This window comes from Mercenaria mercenaria, chromosome 5 (genome assembly GCF_021730395.1).
Source record: "Mercenaria mercenaria strain notata chromosome 5, MADL_Memer_1, whole genome shotgun sequence".
NCBI classification, from domain to species: Eukaryota; Metazoa; Mollusca; class Bivalvia; order Venerida; family Veneridae; genus Mercenaria; species Mercenaria mercenaria.
Window position 1 is genome coordinate 84,998,274 of NC_069365.1, and position 15,288 is coordinate 85,013,561.

At 33.0% G+C, this 15,288-nt stretch overlaps 1 protein-coding gene across 1 annotated transcript; it reads left to right on the forward strand.

Moving 5' to 3' along the window:
* The first annotated feature begins 2,339 nt into the window (after nucleotides 1-2,339).
* LOC123558593 (receptor-type tyrosine-protein phosphatase mu-like) lies at nucleotides 2,340-14,824 on the forward strand. The gene is made up of 17 exons (XM_045350467.2): nucleotides 2,340-2,561; nucleotides 2,822-2,952; nucleotides 3,196-3,283; nucleotides 5,795-5,871; nucleotides 6,451-6,487; nucleotides 7,322-7,419; nucleotides 7,778-7,903; nucleotides 8,240-8,394; nucleotides 8,923-9,058; nucleotides 9,971-10,120; nucleotides 10,366-10,450; nucleotides 10,732-10,805; nucleotides 11,234-11,362; nucleotides 12,587-12,703; nucleotides 13,347-13,501; nucleotides 13,973-14,108; nucleotides 14,710-14,824. Exons 1-17 carry the CDS (start codon nucleotides 2,489-2,491, stop codon nucleotides 14,779-14,781), a joined length of 1,839 nt encoding a protein of 612 aa, XP_045206402.2. The 5' UTR covers nucleotides 2,340-2,488; the 3' UTR covers nucleotides 14,782-14,824.
* The last annotated feature ends 464 nt before the right edge of the window (nucleotides 14,825-15,288 follow it).

Below are 15,288 nucleotides of genomic sequence, written 5' to 3' on the forward strand. Positions count from 1 at the left end.
TATCCTAAAAATGTATAATTTGGGATTTCCTATGTGATCCTATCCGCATACCTGTTGTTTTTTTTTGTTTTATAGTATTCAAAAGTCTCATTGTAGTCTTTCTTGAAACACTTGAATTGGATACGTAAATAGTTGTAGCATCTGCATATATATTTTTCTATTTCTTTCATATTATTTAACACCATTTACATAAAATGTAAAGTCCCTGGTATGGAAAATTGTTAAAAATAAAATTTTATAGCATTTGGTTGTGAATAGAGATATGTTGTAAAATATGTGCACAAAACGTGTCCTTAACAGGAGGAAATTTGACAGTTCTAAACAAGCATTGTATTACTTACATTGGTTGCCGGTGAAAGCAAGAATTGAGTTCAAGTTACTTTCTTTCATGTATAGCTGTCACACTGGCAGAGCATATTTAACAGAATTGCTTACAGAGTGTATTCCTAGTACACAAGGTTTGAGATCGTCTGAAAATTCTGAATATCGTTATGTTGTTCCACACAACAAGTGCAAAATATTCAATGATAGAAGTTTGAACTGCCGTTAGAACTACGCAAAAGTAAATCACTTGACGCATTTAAAAAAATCTTAAGACACTGTATTTCACAGATTTCGCGGAATTGTTTTTGATATCTGTTTTTAATTATTTTGCGAAAACAGCTGATTATAGTTCTTAAATTTTTGTTAAAGGTTTTACATTTCAACATTAATATTTCCAAGGTTTGTTTATCTCTTTATTTTTATTTAAATCTGTGGTAGAGCGTCCGCTTCGAGTGCGAGAGGTCGTGGGTTCGATCCCCGGTCGCGTCATACCAAGGACGTAAAAAAATGGTACTGGCAGCTTCTTCGCTTGGCGCTCAGCATTAAGGGGATAGTGCTAGGACTGGTCAGCCCGGTGTCAGTATAATGTGACTGGGTGGGGTATCATGCCACGTGTCTACGGCGTGATATTCCAGTGAGGCAGCACTATAAAGTTGGGCATTGTGCTCACTGCTACAAGTAGACACCATCGTTTATATGACTGAAAAATTGTTGAAAAAGACGTTAAACCCGAACACACACATAATTAAACGCACCTGTTGGAAAGGCTCTATAGGGTAGTGTGTAGTATTTCTTTCTTAAACAGTATATAATGGCACCATTAACCGAGGGAGGGGGAGAGGGGAGGAGGAACCTCTATATGCAGCTTGCCTAATCAAAAATAAGAAAACCCAGACCTAATGCATTGCATAATTTGATAATATATTTTTCTTTATAAATGTATGCTTTGAAAAGAACGCTATGTTCGTCAAATGAAAACATTTTAGATAAATTAATGTGAATGTCAATAAATAAATTGGTCGTATATTTCAACCGTACCTAATGTAAGTCATACTGTGTATAGCAATTTAATCACTTAACATTTAATTCGTTTACTAGATTCGTGTTATCAGCTCGTGTTTCATCAGTATTTAAATGATACAGAAGAGTGATTATCTTAACATAAAATTGATTTAAAAAACTAGTCGGCTGTTAGTTTTCGTTATATGACCGGTCTACAGCTTGGTAGCCAGTGTATAGCTTTGTAGCTGGTCTATAGATTGGTTGCCAGTGAATAGCCCTCAAATTTTCTTTTGGGTAAAACATTGTAGGATTATTAGACAGATGACTAGTTCACAATAACATAGCTGGGGCTGGATTTATTTAGGAAAGCTTTACGATTTGCCGTCGGTCAAAACATCTCCGGTGACGCGCCTATATGACACTGATGTCTAATGCACTGATGAATATTAACGTTGTCGTCGTCAGAACTAAGCAAAACACCGATCGTCGCCCGAAAATGATTTTGAAATTTTTGAAATCTCATTTTTTTATCGCTGACCATAGAGTCGACGGGTCTAAGTAACGAATAATCAACGAGCTCTGGCCTTACGTTCACTAATTTGATATTACACCATGACGTTTGCAAAAAAGAAGGACCATCCTGGTGTCCAACTTTGTAGACAATAAAATCAAGATCAATGGGAAACATTGTTTTATAAACTTTTATATACAAAAATGAGTAATTCCATGGTTTATGTAGTCCAAGTTATGTAATGAAAGATATGTCAATCAGTGTATAATACATCTACATTATCTTGTTTCTATTAATCTGTAGTAGTACTACGATATACATTTGTATCACTTTTGTATAAATAACTCATTTAAAGGTTTACTATATTTCAAAATTGAGTGAATTACTCTTAGAAAGTTGCTGAGGCGCCGATACATTTCAAAGTATTACGAGGAATAGTTATATGTAAATGTAACGTTTAATAGACAATAATAATATCAATTTCCAGTTCCGCTTACTAATGTAGTATTTCTTTTGTATTTAAGATTTGGCTCTTTCCAAGCACGGTATTGCCGACATCAAAAACGCGATGACAATACCTTTCACAACGAACTATACATAAACGAACACGTGGCCACAGAAGATATTTCAAATGTTAATGCTGATCAGGCAATGTCTACTCAAAACACTGACCCAGTTTATGCTAATACATCATTGCTAGACACTCGCCTTAATGGAGTCAAAGGTATCCTAATTAGCCCATATACAATATGATGTATAGATGTTGTTCAATTGAAATATATTCAGATATTAAAACCTGAAAGTTTCCAACTCGAGTAATAACTGTTATTTAAGAGTAAAAAAATGTACTAGTAATTAAAAGAAACCCACACACATCGATGACATGATATTAGCAAGATATAGGTATAAATACCAAAGGTATTGAAGCCATTTAAGCGAGCGAACATTCGAGTAATATCAATAGTGTAGAAAATGTATTTACAGCTCCAAATGATGTGGAATATTACAATTTCATGCCTACCAAACGGACTCCCCATGCAGTTTCTATATCAGAACTGGAAAATGTTATGAAGGAAAAATGTCTGATTGAAGGATATTTCAAATCTCAGTTTGAGGTAAGCACATTTTATTTTGTTTGTAAACAATGAATAACATAAAAACGAAAGTCTTGCAACGTACTAATATGGATGTTTTTGGTACTAGATAATACGTATAGTTTAGCATACGTTTTAGTTACCAGTTGATATGTATAGTTTAGCATACGTTTTAGTTACCAGATGATATGTATAATTTTGCTGATGTTAGCTTTCGTTTGAAAAATGCTTCTAGCATTATGAATGATTTACATCTTCCTGTAGACTATATCTACGGGATTACTCCATCCAACAACGGTGGCAGAAAGGCCAAGGAACATACATAAAAACAGATATAAGAAGATGTATCCATGTAAGTTAGATTGATCTTAAATATTTTAAATGAATTGTTATAAGATATGTTAGCAGAAAACTGAGTTAGCGTAATACCTGAATTAAATCATTCGATACATACATCAAATGCCTCTACCCTTGTATCTCTTGTAGTATATTGTCAAGATGATATCAACGAACAGACAATAGCCATTACTTATACATTGTTCGTATTTTTCCATACTTTTTAAATGTTGTATGCTGTACATTAGTATCAAACGCAAATACAATATCATAGGATAGCAGATATGTATAGAGAAATATAATTTTGAAGTGACGTTTTGTACATGTTATCAGTCCGCTGCCAAACTCCTATATTTCCATTTTTACAAAGTCATATGCTCTTACATTTTAAAGAGTTGTATTTTTGTTCTATGTTCGAAGTAAAATTAACGTTTTAACACGAGGACACAGATTTAAGAGGCGGTTTGGGTAAGTTGAAGAGTGGTTGGGGCTGCTGACTTCACATGCCCTTCAACTATTATTGTTCCAACCATTACGCTGGATGCAAAATTCTTCATGTAAATAAACTATCAAGCTGGCTTACCGATGGTTTTACTCCGGTGCACGCCCAAAAAAGTCCGATTCTTCAGCTATCAAGTAAGGTTGGGAAAATGTCACAATAGGACCTTACCTGTGTAACTCTACACCCAATAAACGACTAACTTGATATAAACTTTTACACATCAACTCGTCAAAACTGACGTTTAGGGAGGGTGGCACATCTGCATACAACATAGACAGATTCTAAACTTCGAATTATGGCCTCGGCGGTCGAGAAGACAAGGTCATGAACTTTGAGTAATTTGCAACTCCAAGATGTCGGTTCAATCTTACTTTGGCCGTTGAATTCTTCACGTGAAGAAGCCATCCAGCAGGGTTACGGAAGGTCGTTGGTTCTACTCAGGTGCCAGGCCATGATGAAATAATGCACAGAGAGACACTTGGAGTCTTATTCTACCATCATAGCGCCGTTTAGCCTATAATTATATCTTTGCGGCCAGACATAACTCAACAAAATAAACCCCCTTTCATAAATGCTGCTAAGATTATCATGAAAGCTGATATTTTACACTCCCGGTGGACATTTTTTGGGACTTCTAATGATTTTTTGATGTTCTTCTAACTTATAAACAACTTGATAATATGCCATCGCATTACATTAATTCATTGATCATAAATGTTTCCCTTAACAATAGAAGGCTTAGATTAAAAATGAACATCTCAAAATTCCTTGAGCGAAAACATAATTATATGACAGGTCATTCTTGATTTGTGGTCCGAAAACGAGGACAGAACTTCCCTACAATATCAGAGATCGCGAAACTCTAAGTCAAGTTAAAAATCTTCTTAAACTGTATATTTTGAATGAGACTGTGTTGGCAATCTCTCTTTTATTCTACTGATATACTCTAGTTCCCTTATCAAACCAATTTATCTGTTTTAAAATAATAAGTGATGTTACCATTAACTAGGATGTTTGAACGACTATATGCCGCCCCTCTGGGCGTTCCATAATAGACTTTAAGAACTGGTATCCAGTAATAGGGGTAAGATACGGCAAAGATGCTGTTATTTCTGTTTGTTTCCTTATTTCCTGATTTGTGCATTGTATTTCTCTGACCATCACTGTCCTTATTATCATTCATTGGTGTATATCGGCCATTCTTCCCAAAAACATTCTCAGATACTTTGTGTTTCATGAAAAGACATTATTATCTAGATTTATTAAAAATATATTCATTATTTCCTACACGATCGTTTTGGTTGTTTCTCACTTAACAACGGCACTGCGTGACATTGCTTTGGTTTAATTCTCTTCTTACCTATTTACTTGTGTATAGGTCGTATGTGAAATCTGTTACAACATATGTCTTTCTTATTTATCCTTTTTCTCTCTTTTTGTCTTTTCACAAAGTTTAAGGGTCTTGCAGTGTTCACATTTTATATATGTTGTTATGTTTTCTTAAGTCTATTTCGGTTATTACATGTACTCAAACAGACATAATAACTATCAGATTTACAAATTAAATCAAACGCTTTCCCGTACTTTTCTCACATAAGCACATAAGAGTTTTGGGGTCTTGGTGAGCGGATTACAAATAATAACTTACATAAATTTTAATTTTCTGATATTGCCTAGATTTTAAACTTTTTTTATTCTATTGTATACTGCTTATGCCACAAAGGACTGATTTGCTCATAATCTGGATTTTTAATTGATGTGTTTCCTTTCACTGTCTAAGTTTCATGCTTAGGATGATTTTTTTACATTATTATATTAGAGTACCATATGTTATATGTTGTAGCCAAATATGTTATCCTCTTTAAATAAATTATAAATATCGTCATTATTTAATTATAACTGTAATTGTTATCAGTATTACCATTATTATCATTATTATTATTATTACATGTACTATTATTATTGTTATTATTATCTAAAATACAGTAGAAGTTATACTATTGTATTTTGTCTTTTATACGTTAGATGATCACTCTCGTGTTAAGCTGAATGAACTGCCAGGGCAACCCGATTCCGACTACATAAATGCCAGCTTTATAAAGGTATTCAATATATTTTGGTGTAATTTTGTGTTTAAGTCTATCAATTTGCTTTAATAGTTTTAGTTTTATCTTTGAAATACGAACATTTATTTCGTATATATTATTACTATTTCTATAACATTATGTTTACTTGAAACCTTTTACCGGGCTTCTGTTACAAAGTACTGAATATGTCCAACGGAGTAACGTAGAATAACTTATGATGTTTTTAACTCTCCATATGCTAAATGTTACACGTTTCCTGTATTCAAACCCTATTGCTTAAAATAATATCTTACAAGTGAAAATGTGGAAACATCTTTTTCACAGCTTAGCAAGAGCTCAGTGTTTGGTTTTGGTCAGAAATATGAATATTTGTCCAAACTAACAGAAATACCGATTTCATAATAATGGAAATAACTAATTAATAAGAATTAAAAGCGTTCTTATTTAAAATTTCAAATGTATACCAAGCTTTTTATGTAAACATTTTATTTTATAAAAGCGGAAGGAAAGGTAGGTATATTGAAAAGAATCTCATTTAAATTGTTTTCTATATCTACACGTTGCAACATGAATTCAAACTGTCTGTCGTTTCAGGGTCAAGACAAAGACATGACCTATATTGCCTCACAAGGTATAAATAACTTTCAATAAATAAATTACCAAACTGGTTAAAAAGCAATCAAAATATCAATGTTTAAATTTGTGTTACCATTGCACATGCAATTATACTTACTGTAATACTTAAGTTCCACTTGAGCCGATGCTGAGGTTGGGGATGAAAGGTGTTTATTTTATGCTCTTCTGTGAAATACTAAAATTTATCAGTGAAATAAAACTGATATTTTCACTGTTTCAAACAGTGAAAATATCATTTTTGTTTTTACTGGTAAAGAACTACGTTGATATGAATTATACATGATAGGAAACTCCTTGCAAAACATTCTTCAATAAAGGTAACGATGTATAGGAATTATAAAAGTTTACATTTTATCATAATAAAATGTAAAAGAAATAAGGAAACGTAATAGAGCTATTTATAATTTTTCTACAAAGACATCCTGACGTCACGACATTATGACGTTATGATGCAATGCACGTGACGTTGCGCGAACAAACTGAATATTATTTGGTTAAAACCATTTAATATGCATAAAATAAACAGAAAATTTGTTTGTTTCAGTGTAATATCGAAATATATTTCACTCGTGAACACAATATTTTACATTTTCACTCGTGGCTGCGCCACTCGTAAAAATATTGCATTATAGTGTTCACTCGGGGAAATATATTTTGATCTTACACACGAAGCAAACAAATATCCTTTATTTCACACTCCATTACCTCTCTAGACAGACAGACTCAATTTACTTTATGTTGATTGGTTATGTTGTATGCTCACAGATTTGTAAGTAATGATATGGCGATAAATATAACGATGTGCTATCGTGGTATTTCAAATATGTAGGCCCTGTTAAAGAAAACGTCAATGACTTTTGGAGAATGATATGGGAAATGGATGTGAGGACGGTAGTCATGGTAACTAACCCTGTAGAGAATGGAAAGGTACAAATCTGTACAATGTAATAAGTCTAGCTTTATCAATACTTTATTAAATTATAACTTAAAATAAAGAATGTTGACATGTTTGTTTGAATTATGTGATTTTTGTTACATCAATTCTTCTCGCTATTACGCTTTAAATGTTGAATATTTGTTACGCCTTACATATTTAAAAGTAAACAAAGTTTGGTCAACATATTTTTGTATAATTTGATAGTGAATACAATTACATTGCATAGAATATAAAATTCCATTTAGACTTTCAAATATTATATCGATAATAAATTTCACTGACTCCAAAGATAACATTTTCAGCTGCTCAGTTTCCTCAGCATTTTACAATTTGATCAATCTTTTGCAGATGAAATGCATTCGGTATTGGGGTGATAAGGATGTAGTCGTACCATATGGAAACATAAATGTAAAAATGGAGTCTGAAAATATATATGCGGAGTTTATTGTCAGAGATTTGATGTTGTTTCATCAGGTTTGACAACATGTTTATTAGTTTATACGTTATGTAGACAAAACTTTTATAAATTCATAGTTTTTTCTTATTTGTTTATATATGAGTTAATAAAACAAATTAAATGTCATTCAATTAGTAGATGGTCTTTGCTTTTCAGAGGCTCAGTATCTTCAGTTATTGAATCTGCTAATGGGAAAAATATAGCATTTTTAACGGTTCTTAATTTACGATATAGTATGACAGCTCAGCTCACATGATGACGTACTTTAGTTCTACTTCTCTCTGTATCTTCGATATATCCATTTACCTGTATTTCATTCATACATTAGCGGTACCTCTGGTTTGTCATTAAAGGAAGACGAGGTCACGGAAAAGAACATTACACAGTTTCATTTCACAGCTTGGCCAGACAAGGGCGTTCCAAGATCAAGTTCAAGCTTGTTGCAGTTTTGGAGAAAAGTGAGGCATAATGATGAAAATAAGGATCATATATGGCTAGTTCACTGCAGGTAATATTCTTTCATTTCAAAGTAATTCAAAATGACTTTGCTCATCTATGATTGTGTCGGGGCGACGTAAATTCCAACAAAACAAAAAACGACTTTGCTCATTTGCGGTAAGTATAAATGGCGTTGAAACAGCAAAATTAACGACACGGCAGAGGAATAATAGATCTAGGCTATTAAATTTAAAAATGTCAACAAGTTCAACGAGTTTTGGGAGCTAATTGCTTGTCACAATATAATTACACATGCATATGTGTTTGTAGGCAAATGATATTAAGTTTACGTCGTTATGCAAAAAAAGTAAACCTATATTTAAAATACGTAGCAAACGAATAATAATTTTCGCCGTTTGTGTAATAAACGTTTTCCTCTGTGACTTCCATTACATATTATTTTCTCTCCAATATCAGTTCCGTACGTTGAGATAGATTTATTTTCTAGTAAGATCATAACAGTCTTTCTCGACTATATCCTGTTGTATGTTGACTGATAATTCAACAAGAAATGTATCTTAAATGAATATGTTTATAGTGCTGGTGTTGGTAGAACTGGTACATTTCTTGCCACGGATATATTGTTTGATCAAGGAGAAAAGATGGGATTCGTTGATGTGTACAAATGTGTGAAAGATCTGAGAGAACAACGAGTCAATCTGGTTCAAACACACGTAAACATGCTTTTGACATTAGCATGAAGATTAGCATTCATATAATTGTTGTATTTATTAAGCAGTTGCATGTAAGACATAATTATATAGATATGCCAATGATCAAATACAAACAGGTTTTCAGTTAATGTGGACTTTGAAACTTTATCAATGATAAATATGATACATTTAAGGATAACATGGTGTAATAGGCCTCAATTTCACCAAAAGCGTACATAAGCTTGATAATGTAAGCTGTAAAAATGTCAAACGATAGAAATAATGTGCATATTGATAAGTTACATAGTGACAGAAGTTCTCAAACAATTCCTTTAGATTATCACCCTTGATAATTATGGTTTCTTTCATGAGTAATCTCCCCTGAAAGCTAGAAAATATGATTTTCTCCTTTTCCCTACGGAGAATTTTAGATTTATTTTTAATATTTGTATCAGAATTATATAATGCAATTTGAAAAATCTCATGGTGAAAAGTTTTTAATTTTGAATGTACCAAATTTCATTTAAATAATACCATCCAGTTACAAGATATGAAATATGGCTATAACTCTAGATTATCCTTAATCTGACCTAATGTTTGTTTGTTTGATTCTGTGCCAGTACAAACCTGTTCTCAGCAAGTAACTGCCAACGTCCCCACATGAATCAGTGCTGGAGGACTAATAATTTCCGACACAATGTCTTTTATCAAATAGTTTCGGAGAACATACGCCCCGAGCGGGGATCAAACTCACGACCAACGCTCTACCTACTGAGCTAAGCATGCGGGCTTCTAACCTAATGTACATGTAATTGGTCGAAGATAAAAAACTATAAAGAACGGTTTAACCAAATATATATACCTATTTCTCCTTTAAAACTTTCATTGTAGGTTTGAGTAAATAAAATGCTTTATTATTTTTTCATTGGGTAGGAACAATATATGTACCTTCACAAACTTATGCTGGAAGTATTCAGCTTTCCTTCCAAGCCGGTCAATTCGGATGAATTTATGACGTCATATCATCAGCTGCAGAAAAAAGACAAAAAGTCAGGAAAAATGAAATTATGGATCGAATATATGGTACATGTAGTTTTAATTCATTCCATTGAACTACTCAAGTAATAAATTGATCTTTGGTAGCACAACATGCAATGTAACTTCAATTATATGTAGCTCTATTTCTTTTTGTTTTGTTTGTACATTTCAAGTTGCAGAAATGTAAACCATATAGTTTTCTCTTTTTTTCACAAATTCGATATTTAGAAAACAAACTTAATGGTTAAATGTACAACCGTGTAACATTACAACTATTTAATTATTTGCAGTCAATGGAAAGTGGGGTAACTTGGCCAACAGCAGTAAACGATGAGCAGGAGGCTGAAAACAGCGAATCAACTTTGGATATACCAGGTGACAAGCCTACTGAATATGCAAACAGTATTGAAATTAAAGGCATGAGATAGGTTTAAACTTTCTACTTGCTTTAATTGCTGTCTAAAATGGTATCTTGGTGATAGGATTTGTAAAATAGACAAACTTCAATACTCTTTCCTCTGTAATATTATAACTGAACATTATCTACATAAGACAGGTCGAATAATATTGTAATGAGATGATATTTTCTCGGAATTTAATATTGAAAAATACCGTTCAAGGCCAAAAGTACCAATTGTCATTTTGTTGTATTGTAGCTGACGCCTTCAGGCCTATTTTATCGAACTTTGTTCCTGGCAGTTCAAACATGATAAAAGCCACCTATGTTCCAGTGAGTAGTCTGAAACATTTTCAATACCAGTGTATAATTATTTTTGATACAATGTATTTCAATACGTGTTTTCTTTGAAGTCTTTACTGTTGATCATATTTTATGATGCAATGCACATATAAAAATATTCGAGATTGCTTTTTTTTTGTTGCTTTTTTTTTCTTTTTTTCTTTTTTTTTGGTAAATGTTTGTAATTAAGGAGGATACTGTGAAAATTTTCTATTGACATTTTTCATAAATATCAAAATATATACTAACATGAAGTACCGTGATACAAAATGTCTAAATGTAGTATCTTCAATAAATAGTTTTTACGAAACGCGCCCTTTTTTATTTTCAATACTGTATAACTATTACGAACAGGCAAATTCGACAAGAATAAAGTTATCTATTTCTCTGAAGGTTCCTGTCTGTTTTCCTACTTTTAGAGCTACTACGACATGTATGGGTATATCACTGCACAATGGCGTCCTCAATTCAAAATGCAGACTTGTCGTCTAGTTTTTGAGAAACAAATTGGGACTGTCGTCACGTTTCCAACTGACCAACGAGATGATGTGAGTCCTGACGATTATATTACATGGTCAATTATAAATGTTTTCATCTACCTTATTGCATATCAATAAAATGATTCAACTGGCAATAGTAAAACACTAAGCAACGTAATACCCCAGTCGCACTTACAGCACGGATAGCTACATCTAGCCACGGATAGAAACGTAGTAATCCGTATCGATCCGTACCTGAGTCGTACCTCAAAGTAGTAATCCATATCAATCCGTACCAACACTTGGTAAACGTATCCAAGACTTATCTCAAACTGCAAGTTTTTCCAACTTTTGAGAATGCACAAAAGTTTGAGCGATCCGTAGCGATTTGAGCGTGACTTTAGTCCAACTTGGTTGAAACTTAGTTAAACGTACTAAACCGTAGCTATCCGTACTGAAATGTACCTTGCTGTAGCTGATCGTAGTTCTCCGAGGCTGCCCGTACTTAAGTGTAGTATAACGTAGTTCACCGTAGACCCATCGAAGCTCTGAGAAAGTTGCCAGGCGCAGTAAACGTAATTCAACCTATCTGTACTTATTTGCGTCATGTATTGTTTCGTTTGTTCCCCGTTTCTCGCCATTTTTCCCCGTACTAAAACGTACTGTTCCGTACTTATCCCGCACAGACCAATCTTATCCGCAGCGTACCTCAACGCACGCACATATCCATATGTTTGCCTGTAGCTTGAGCATTAAAAGACTATATTGCACGGTCAGTACGAACCCTTCAAGAATATGTGTCGAAAATAATAAGAAATTATCAAAATAAGACTGTTTGATTGTGAGTGTGTGTGTGTGTTCGGGTTTAACGTTTTTTTTTTCCAACAATTTTTCAGTCATATAAACGACGGCTGTTTGATTGTAATTGTACAAAAGTTTTCTATCGTTAAATACTAATCATTGATATATTACATCTAATAAGGAAATCAATAGCTTAGGGGCAGAGCGTCTTCTTCAATAAGATAAGGTACAAGACTCGATCCCTGGCCGCGCCATACCAAACTTGAAAATGGTACCAGTAGCATATTTTCGTGGCGCAAAGCATGCAAACGCAAACAGGCTTTGCTCGGCGACGGACTCTATCTGAAATAAGCTGTCGAGAGAGTTAGATATAAATTGTTGAATTTGCTTCGCTATTAGCCCACATTAGTATAAACTATAAAGGAGTACAAAATTATGTCCCGTAAAAGTTTAAACATTATGGATATTGATGATATTTAAATTATTTTGCAGGAGATTTTCTTTGAGGAGGCAGTGTCGGAAAGCGACCCTTTTGTTGTGATTTGCCAGTCAAAGATACAGAAGAAACATTACATTGTAAAAGACCATGTCTTACAGACTAGGAACGGGGTATGATATAATGTAGAAGCAAATATACTTTACTGTCAATAGCTATGTTTATATCTGTGATATATCAGTACCATCTTTACACGAAAGGTATATGTTAATCTAATGTTTGACCATTACACAAGCATTGTATACAGAGGTGTTAGATTTTATCATATTCATGAAAATATTGTACGAAAGTGTGTTTCTTTCTGATCTCAAAACTACATGGACCATAAAGAGAAACTGCGTATATCGGATATATCATTACATGTATAGAATGTATGTTTCGTATTATATAATATTACATGGAACTTATATTTTACCAAGTGTTTTACTACTTATTAAAAAGAGACTTTATTTCATGTTTCCTACCATTAAACAGAAACTGTGAAAACATTTAAAATGTAATGTCTTGCCTTTTTTTCCTTTTAATACACGAAACTAGTAAGGACTATGTAATTTGGAGTACACAACGTATAATCATGATATTATGTGTTAAAAGCAAGATAACATTTATTTTGTCGATAAACATTAATCATTTATTATTCATCCATTTCATTAGGAGGAATGAATTTCAATTCTTCGTTCTTTTCATAATCTGTATATGTATTTTTGTTCCTTTATTTACATTTGAATACTCAAATACACTTTTATGGCATTCCAGAAACATCATTTCAAAGAAGTTATTTTCAAATGTTGGTCGTCTGAGAGTCTTGTACCAGAGGACCCACAGGCTGTATTGGATTTAGTGACAGAGGTTGATGCTCAGCGAAATCACTCGTCCGCGGATTGGAGAAAGTCTGTCCTATTTCAGTGCTGGTAAGTAAATGTTAGTTCTCTCACTTAAACCTCTGAAAACATTTAACATAACATACAACGTCACAAATTTGTATATTCTGACTGGTGTGTACACTGAATCAAATACAATGACAAGAAATAATTGATTAGTTCCTATTCATCAGATATCACGTAAAAAAATAGAGCTGGAAGTTACCCTAAAACCTGTCGACAGAATTTGTTTGGTGAATGGGACTATTTCTGTTGTAAAATGAGAGATAAAACAAGCTTAGAATGTTAATACAGGCGAACTATTACGTAAAGAGACATTATAAACATATAGATCGCTTTCTAATTGGAATTGTATCATTATTTTAAGTATATTATCATAATAAATGGATTTTATGGTATTTACCTAGACTCGAAGAAGTTCGAGGAAGTATTTTCGGTTTGAATACGGATTTTATTGAATAAAACTAATTTGTATTGAATTTTGTCTGCTTTATTATAAAGGAATGGTGTCGATAGATCTGGGTTAGTTGCTGTGTTAATGAATGTGTTGGATCGAGCAAGAGTTGATAAAGAAGTGTCAATCCCACAGGTTATACGTCAGTTAAGATACAATAAGAAGGAACTCATTACCAGTTTTGTAAGTACAAGTTACTAATTAAAAGTATAATTTTCTCTTTAATAAACATGCACGCTGTTGGTTGTTATAATAATAGTGTATTTTCTCTAAGATATGTAATAAGTATTGATGTCGTTTCTAGTATACAATAACAGTGTGTAAAGGATATATTTGACAGTTTGAGGTGGTAACACAATTGTAAAAGCGGAAGACACGTCCTTGTTTTGCGCTTTCATTTTTTATTTAGTGGTTTTGGAGTGAATATTTCCTGTTGTATATTCATTATTGCATGTTTTCACTTCCCCCAACATACCCATCTCTTTACCTATTCATTACTCATTTTGTATTTGACAGGTCATTAGATTGTATCTGTTGTATGATTTTCGTAGAAATTCGTCTGCTGTATCTTTCCACTACATTTTCTTTTGGCTGCGAGCCTACTATGCTATGCATGACTTTTTTTGCTGTGTTTGCTGTGTTTGGGACGCTATGTGCTTCCGAGATTTAAATTGTTATTGCCACTTGACGTCAATGCGACGTCGGATTTTTCTAACAATGCCTCAGAATATCCTATTATAACTGTGTAAATTTTTAATGCAAACCAAGAATATCTCTTTTTCAGGAGCAGTATAAATTCTGTTATGACGTGTTGTACTGTCGTCTTGAGAGTAATGCGACATATGCAAATGTGTAATAAAAACAATGAATATATACACACTTGTGACAAGAAACAAAAACATGTGTTACAATAATTATGTAATGACTAATATTTCTGACTAATATTTCTGAACTGATGCATAAGGAGGTTATGGGTTAATATCTGATAGGTTATACGCATATGGGTAACTTGTCTGTATATGAAGTAATGATATGCTTTTAAAGTTGTGTGATTAATCGAACGCATTGCTGTATGTATTAATCAAGAAAATATAACCATTTTATTCACCTGTTTATATATTGTCGTCCAGCTCAAATAACAATGTTCTTAAAGGCAAAGAAAATCTCCTGTATAAGTCCTCCCCCTCCCCTCCAAATGCCAGTTCTAAAACTCGAACTTAGATAAAATGAAATGATAACTATACCCGTAAATGTAAAGGTTTGAAACACAAAGTACGGAAGACGTAAAATATTTTGCTGTATAATCGTTTCTCCAGAATAAACAGATATTCTATGGACCAGAGGTTTTCATACAATTTTGGGA

Coding starts and splice junctions, on each gene's coding strand:
- LOC123558593 (XM_045350467.2), top strand. CDS start 2,489: ATGTCTACTCAAAACACTGACCCAGTTTATGCTAATACATCATTGCTA. Junction 5,872..6,450: donor TAAATGCCAGCTTTATAAAG/GTATTCAATATA, acceptor CTGTCGTTTCAG/GGTCAAGACAAAGACATGAC. Junction 8,395..8,922: donor ATATGGCTAGTTCACTGCAG/GTAATATTCTTT, acceptor ATATGTTTATAG/TGCTGGTGTTGGTAGAACTG.